The sequence below is a fragment of the Melospiza melodia genome, chromosome 8 (assembly GCF_035770615.1).
Source record: "Melospiza melodia melodia isolate bMelMel2 chromosome 8, bMelMel2.pri, whole genome shotgun sequence".
Classification (NCBI taxonomy): Eukaryota; Metazoa; Chordata; class Aves; order Passeriformes; family Passerellidae; genus Melospiza; species Melospiza melodia.
Window position 1 is genome coordinate 21,126,728 of NC_086201.1, and position 8,117 is coordinate 21,134,844.

At 40.0% G+C, this 8,117-nt stretch overlaps 1 protein-coding gene across 1 annotated transcript; it reads left to right on the plus strand.

Annotated features, from left to right (window-relative positions):
• Positions 1-127: 127 nt before the first annotated feature.
• On the plus strand, positions 128-7,312 carry SCRN3 (secernin 3). Its single transcript, XM_063162167.1, has 7 exons — positions 128-255; positions 369-550; positions 1,361-1,560; positions 2,220-2,432; positions 4,979-5,141; positions 5,474-5,654; positions 6,421-7,312. Exons 2-7 carry the CDS (start codon positions 450-452, stop codon positions 6,574-6,576), a joined length of 1,014 nt encoding a protein of 337 aa, XP_063018237.1. The 5' UTR covers positions 128-255; positions 369-449; the 3' UTR covers positions 6,577-7,312.
• The last annotated feature ends 805 nt before the right edge of the window (positions 7,313-8,117 follow it).

Below are 8,117 nucleotides of genomic sequence, written 5' to 3' on the forward strand. Positions count from 1 at the left end.
GGCGGGCCTTCCGCGGGCACCGCCCCGCGCCCGAGCCGCCGCCGTCCGCCACGGGCCCGCGCCGCGCAGGGCCCCTCCGCCCTCAGCATGGTCCCCCGGCCGCCGCCCCTCTCGTGCGACACCTTCGTGGCGCTGCCGCCCGCCGCGCCCGGGGGCCGCGTGGTGTTCGGGAAGAACTCGGACCGGCCGGCAGATGAGGTGCAGGAGGTCGTGCACTTCCCGGCCGCCGCGCACCCGCCCGGCGCCGCGCTGGAGGTGAGAGCGGGGGGCGGCGAGAACGCCTCTGCCAGCCCTTGTGTGCGTGCTCAGCCCGCGGTTCGGCCGGCGGAGCGGGGACGGTGACTCCAGTGTGCTCTGCCCTCTTGCAGTGCACCTACATCAGCATCGAGCAGGTGGAGAGGACCCACGCCGTGGTCCTGAGCCGCCCCTCCTGGCTCTGGGGGGCCGAGATGGGCGCCAACGAGCACGGCGTGTGCATCGGCAACGAGGCCGTGTGGGGCAGGGAGGAGGTCTGCGGTGGGGAAGCTCTCCTCGGCATGGACCTCGTAAGGTGTGCACAAGCTGGTTTGGTTTGTTTTGGTTTTTTCTCCTTTTTGGTACATGGTACCGGATTCGGAATTTACATGGAAACATGTTAGACTTCTAAGGGGAACTAGTACTTTCACTTTCAGAAGGCACTCCTTCCACTGTTCTAGCCACGGTTAAAAGTAAGTATTTCTTGGCACAAGCACTAGATTATTGCTAGGAGCCCATAAGAAGTATCAGACACTAGACCAGAATTCGTCAAAAAATTAGCAAACGTTTTTCTTTCTATAAAATTTATACTAAATGGAAACAAGACTTTTGCAAGAACACAGGTGGATGGACTTCAGGCACTACTGTTTGGACCTTTTCATAGGGTCCAAACAGTACTTTTCATAGGGTCCAAACTCCTTTCCCTATTCCCCCATCTTTCACACACATTATTTTTAAGTTTTGGTCTCAGCTGCCTATTTCCATGTAAATAACAAGTTCATGTTCCTACACTACAGGTGCCAGCGTAAATTCCATTGATCTACAGCAGTCAGTCAATTCTTCTGGTAGTTTCCCCCCAGTCCAATAGTTGCACAGGACTTGTAAGCATTTTGTAGGACCCCTCTCCCTGCCTTTCTGTATTTCCATTTGGTGTTTTTCCCCATGTCAAGTTCATAGAGGACCCACATCAAAGAAGCCCTTTACCTGACTTGTGTTTTTTCCTTACCAGATCATACAACTGCCAGCTGCATATAGAAATATCATTCCAGGTCAATTGGAATATTCAGGCTGAATAGTCCTATACAGAGTTCATTGTTCCAAAAATAACATTTTCCTTTTCTTTTAGGCTTGGACTTGAGAGAGCAGACACAGCTGAAAAGGCTCTTAATGTCATAGTTGATTTGCTGGAAAAATATGGCCAGGGAGGAAACTGTATGGAGAGCAACATGGCATTTACATACCACAACAGTTTTCTGATAGCTGACAGAAAGGAAGCATGGGTGCTGGAGACATCAGGAAAATACTGGGCAGCAGAAAAAGTAGAAGGTATGGATGATGCTCTTTGTTCTAAACATTTCAAGTGCTATGACGCCTTGGAGTTGTTCAATTTTGATTTACCATTTCATTAAGGCATCAAACTAACGTTGAAGTGCATACATGTGCCTGTAAAGAACAGGCATTGCTTCCTGGGGCATGAGTGTGGAGTAGCTGGCAGTTTGTCAGAGGAGCTGGGTGACAGGGGCCTTTTCAGAGCCAGAGGTAACTCCTGCACTTGGAAAACAGAGGACAGCAAGAAAGTCAGCAGTATGCATGGTCATAATGATGGTAGCAATCCATGACAATTTCATTTGGGAACAGGATTGGTGTACTGGGCCATGAAGTGGCTGATTCTTCCAGTGAACTTAGGAGGACAAACTTGATCTTTGAATGTCTCAGAAGCAGAATGTAAATGTGGGAATAATCAGGACAGAACCTGAAATACAATGCTGGCAATAGAAGCAAATGAGTCAGAAATGAGTGGCATGAAAACTCAATCAGAAAAATACATCTGGCTGAGGAGAGAGGGCCAGAAATAAACCACCAGACTCACTGATCTTGTAGGAAACTCTTCAGGGCTAATTTGCTTTACTAAGCTAATTGTGAACAAAATACCAAGAAAAATCATTCAATGTACTAAAACAATTCTTTCTGCAACTTACAAACAGGAGGCATACGGAATATTTCCAACCAGCTCTCTATCACAACCAAGATTGACAGAGAACACCCAGAACTGAAGGAATATGCCAAAAGCAATGGCTGGTGGGATGGGGAAAAGGAATTTGATTTTGCTGCCACATATTCTTTTGTCAATACTGCCAGAATGACCACATCTGGAGGCCGATATTGTGAAGGCTATAAACTTCTGAACAAACACAAAGGTAACCTTTTGAATTTTTTTTTCAAGATATGCAAAATATTTAGTAAGCTATATTAATTCAAATAATAAATTATTATATGTCTGATGCAGCCAGTCATTCACATGACTTGGTAAACCACAACTTACTAGAATAACTTTTTGCCTAAGAGAAGCACTGAACTTGGAAGTTTCTATACATTTTTTTTCCTAATTTATTGAGGAGGAAAAATTAAAACAAGGGTCAAATATCAAACATACAGAGCTACAGTAACAACCCTGAGAGGTCACATTATGACCATACCACTAAATGCCCTGTAAGACCTGTTCTGAAACATTTTGATAGGCTACATAATATTACCGTACTGCTAAGGAAAAAAACTAGAGGCCGAAACAGATTCCCAGCAGTTTGCAGCCACAAAGAATGAAGAGCTTATGAACAGCTTCAGTCAGGTACCATTTGTGTAAGGCAACAGCACAGCATTCAGTTACATACCTTGCATTCATTTTTGACATTAATTTTTAATTCTTTGTTGTTTCACTGCAATGGCCACTCTAAACTTGTGTAGTCTACTAAAACACACCAAGAGCAGAACAAAGTAATTTTCTGTACTCTAAGCAGTCACTAATTCAAGCACTTGCTTTTCAGACTCCTAAAGAATGAACCTATTACTTCACTTTTGACTGCATTCATCTAGCAGGTCTTTGCTGTAGATGTATTCACACATGCTCATGTGAAGTATTTAATCTGAATCAGGATTACATTGCACCCCTTTGTTTCTTTTATTTATTTGGCTGAACTCTGCCAGACCAGGTTTAGCATTTAGTTAATGCATCAAAGTGAATTACTTTTGCTGTCTTGCTATAGTGATCATGTAAATCCTGCATTCATTTTGGGAATTGCAGGTTCTGAATACTGAAAGCATTTTCATAATACCTGTATTTACTTGTATTACAACAATGCTGAGATTGTATCTATGTTTTCATTCTAAATCCCCATTTTCAGGCATTTACCTGAGCCATTTTAAAAATCCCACGAGGTTTTCAGGTTATCAGTCTCATATGGTTCACTTTGTTCAGATTTATTTTAAATAGGTGCCTTAACTAAAAGCTATTTGGTTTACAGCATCAGTAAAATCACTGGTTTCTTCATCTACCCATCCCTGCTTTTTCAGTCAGTTGCATTACAGTTCTGGGGGTTTTCCAGGCTGCCTACTATGTGAGGGCCATTTTAGAGAAATATTATTCATATTTCAAAAAAATAGGGAATGTTATTTCAAGCATACAAAATAATAGAGTTTAGTGTAAAACATGCAGTACCTTCTTCCCTGCTGGACAGGTTGCCAAGTTGTAGCTGACAAAATGGCCATTGCTTCTTTTAATTCCTTTGATTCATCTAGCTTGCTGATTTCTTTAATTCTCTGACCTTCTCAAGCAACTATAGGAATACTTAAGTGTGTCTTCTTGCTGAAATGTAGTGCTGCATGTCTGTCTACATGCAACCTGGGTGATGTATGAAAAAATAATATTGGAGACACAAAACTTAGCAGAGTAACTATTTTAAGAGGAAAGGGCAAAGTAGTTAAAAAAAATTCTGCAGTTACAACTCAGTAAGGGAAACACTAAAATAGTAAAGTGGTAGACTATACATATTTCCAATAAAAATAAAGAGTGAGTGAACTAATGTATTTCTGCCATAAGCATACCCTCTACTGGTACACCAAATGTGCAAAGAAAAGCATCCTGCAAGAGCTGCCTGTTAGAAGATTGGATGGTTGGGTGATACCACGTCAGTGACTGAGCTTCAGCATACACTATACAGCAACAGTGATATCACTGAACAGGTTGATGTGGAAAGGGTTTTGTTCCTCCTGAGCAGGAATTATTTTCACAGATACTTGGCAATAAACCTCACACAGCTTGCTGACAAAGACTTTTCGACAAATAGATGTACTATTGTGGCTTCTGAGCATAGAATGTAATGCCACTCCAGTGCCTCCTTGAAAAGGATGAAAATTTAAAAAACCCACTCACCAAAAAGCCCCTCCAAAACAAGTGACAATTTTGGTGTTTCATTTTCAAAGTTTCACACAAAATCCACGCATGGTTGTTATTTTTTTTATAACTTCAAAGCATCATAGTGGTATTAACTCTGTTCAAATATCAACCCGTATTATAAAGATCTATCTTACTTCCATAGCTCAAAGTTCAGCATTTAATCCAAGCTACTACTTTTCAGCATTTAATCCAAGCTACTACTTTTCATCTGAAAAGTTACTTTGTGAATGACCATTTGCTAGCCCTATGAAATTTACCTTTCAGGCAAATACCATTGGTCTTTCTACTCCCCATTTTTTAAGGCATGTTTTATCACCTCTCTTTGAAATAAATACTTTGGGGAAAGCAATACAAGTGTATTCCATATTAAGGTTTCCATTAGGATGATTTTTTCCCCCTGCCAACACAGACAAACTAAAACTGGCATTGCCAAAAGGAGTCAGTTGTAGGGAACATGTCATTCACTTGGTATATTAGCTCTGTGGCTAAATAATTGTATTGTATCTTGAACAGGATCTATCACTTCTGAAATAATGATGGAAATTCTTCGTGACAAAGAGAGTGGCATTAACATGGAAGGTGGATTTATGACAACTGGCAGCATGGTGTCTGTACTGCCTCAGCAGCCTAATCTGCCCTGTATTCACTTCTTTACTGGAACTCCAGATCCTGCCAGGTGATGTAGCAGCAAGTAAATTGGACAAAAAATTGTAAATATCTAAATGAAAAAGTGTTGCAACTTTGGGTTGGTTTTCTTTTACCCCTGAAAAAGCACACTCAAAATGTAGGAGGAACATAAATGCACATTATGTATATTAATGGTATCTACCAACCTACTTAATGGAACACTGCTGTGACAATGACTTTAACACCATTAGATGGTTTTTTAATACTTTTTTCTCAAAAGAAGCAAGTAGAAGAATGGGAAAAAATACAGCAATTTACTGACTCAAAAATGTTAACGAAACAGTGTCAGTAAAGGATCTCTGTTCTATTTTTTCCTTCTAGATCTGTATTCAAGCCTTTCATTTTTGTGCCCGGTATTACTCCGTTATTAAAAACTACGTCCCCTACATTTGGTCCTGATGATCCAGTTAAGAAGCAACCACGTTTTCAGAGTAAGCCAGATCGAAGACATGAGCTCTATAAAAAACATGAAAGCGCTGCTGTAGTTATGGAAACTACCAAGGTACGTTGATTCAATTAGATTTCAATGCAAGCAGGTGGTTTCTATAAGGTCCTTGCTCCCATTTTGTTAATGTGATGGCAGTGAATGCCCTTTGATGGATTGCACAGAACAGTGCAGTGCCCCAGGAGCCCAGAGTGCTGGCATCTGGCAGGCACATGTTCCTGACACTGGAAACTGCAACCAGCACTGTGCTGTGCTGGCAGGCTGAGCCCCCGGAGAGGAGCAGCCCCCACAGACTCCCTCACCAGCCACACAATGGGGAAATGCCCCAGCAGCACAGGCAAATACACAACTCTGCCAAGAGTTCTTACAGCTGTTCAGGTCTCTGGTGTCAGGTGGACAGGAGAGCTTGCCTTTGATCATTGCTTGGTATGGACAGGAAAGGAAACAAGATGACAAAGGTAGCTGAACACAGAACGTCACTGAACTTTAGTGAAGCAGGAAGGTAGCCACTTACTTTTAGCAGTAAAATCTCTCCTATTTACAGATACATCTTCTTAAAAGTAAGATGGCCGCTTAAGTTTTGATAGCTAATAGCTAAAGGAGCTTTAATATTCCTTCAGTCTATCAGACAAGGAAGAAGTGAGTGCTAGATATTAGGGAAGATTTCTAAGAACACCTGTCATGATACTGATTTCTACCAACAAAAATGCCGACCCTAGAAACTCTTAAAAGATTAAAATAAGGACAGTAGAACAGAATTTTGTTAGGGTGATTACAACATGCTCTGGATAGTTTTTAGTGAAATAAATGTTTCTTTTTGCAGGACAAAGGTAAAGAAATGCTCAAAAAGATACAGGAGTTGGAGAAACAGAAGATAAGTCAAATGGAATCAATCCTGCAAAATGGATGCCTTGATACTAAACAAGCGGTTAATCTTTTTTCACAATGTGTAGAAGAAGAACTCAAAATATATGGCTAAGAATATTATTTGAATGTGGTAAAATTAGAATTATAATTGGGTTTTCTAATGAAGAGGCTAAATAGATTAACATCCTGTTTTCAGTATATCACATAGCATGGACAGTTTTAAATATGCAGATTCATATTTAGGACAAATGGCTTTCAATTATAAGAAGAATGCTGGAAAGGCTCCTAAGAGCTGGGCAGTGGCATTGTACATGGCACAAAGCTGTCAGCAGAGAATGATTTTGCCAACAAACAGATGCAATTAGAATGCAATAGCTTGACTAAATTAGTCAACAGCCTCATCTCTGAATGAAGAACACTAACTCAGCTCTGGAGAATGCAGTTTTAGCTTTTATAGTCAGGAGAATTGTGGCAGAATTTCAGACTACCTGAATTAAAATGGCCATGCTGAAGACTCTCTAAAATGTAGAAGCTATGATGAACCCTGAAGAAAAAAGTAAGTGACACACAAACCAAGTAAGATTGATACTCAGTTGTTTGGTAAAACCATTCTAAGATATATTTCATATACAGACCTTCTACTCCTTCAATGTAAAATTAGACTAAGAGTTCAAGGTATATTAAAAACAAATCACACTTACAATAATAATATTTTGCTGTGAGTAATTGTGAAATCTTATTACATGGAATTCAGCAGTGCAAACATCATGTAAGTTCCCCACAGATTTCACTTTCCTGTCTATTTTTCCCACCCTGATAGTGAAAAATAAACTTATTTCTATACAAGATTATTATTGTCAAATTAATTTTACAGTGCACTTTATAACATCATGGAGGAGTTCTAAAATGTTTCTTGAATTGTTACTTTTTAAAATTGGGCAACTATAAAGGAAGATGTTGGGCTACACAAGTATATACATGTACTCAGCAGAACACTTAAAATACTTTAAATTTTTTTCATTTTATATAAAGCCTTTTAAACCATGACCTTTTTTTTGCCAAAGTTAATAGAATGTGGACTTGATTTAATCAAACTTTTTGCCTTACCAAAAACTCTTCCTTCCTGATCCTGTTTAAAAGTAATGATCAATACATGACACCACTTTTATTATCTGTGGCAGGGGGCAAACTAAACAACAAGGAAGACTGATTTTACCTCATGATCAATAAGTCAGGATAACAAGCAGGACTGTAAGAAAAAGCAACCATAAAAAAGCACTCAAAATGCAGCACTTTTGCAAACCTTCAGAGGAAAATATGAAATGGTGCATTAGAGCTGCAGCAACAATGTGGGACATGACACTGCATCCCCAGAGACACAGCAAACCACAGAAAGATCATTCTTTGACAATTTTTCACATGCGGTTTTCTCATTCTGTAAATTGTTAACTACACCACTGGTAAAAAACGTTAAATATAAAGAATAGATAGACAATGAAGTTTGCAGAATTAATATGAAAATTAAGAGCCTGGTAAAATTTATTCTTTCTGATCCTACAATAAGAGTAGAAATTAATTTAGGATTCTGTGTTCAGATTCACAGCAAGAAACCACTGAGTTAGGAAAGGCTTATGAACTTTCTATTTCTAGTGA

Coding starts and splice junctions, on each gene's coding strand:
- SCRN3 (XM_063162167.1), top strand. CDS start 450: ATGGGCGCCAACGAGCACGGCGTGTGCATCGGCAACGAGGCCGTGTGG. Junction 2,433..4,978: donor ACTTCTGAACAAACACAAAG/GTAACCTTTTGA, acceptor TATCTTGAACAG/GATCTATCACTTCTGAAATA. Junction 5,142..5,473: donor GGAACTCCAGATCCTGCCAG/GTGATGTAGCAG, acceptor TTTTCCTTCTAG/ATCTGTATTCAAGCCTTTCA.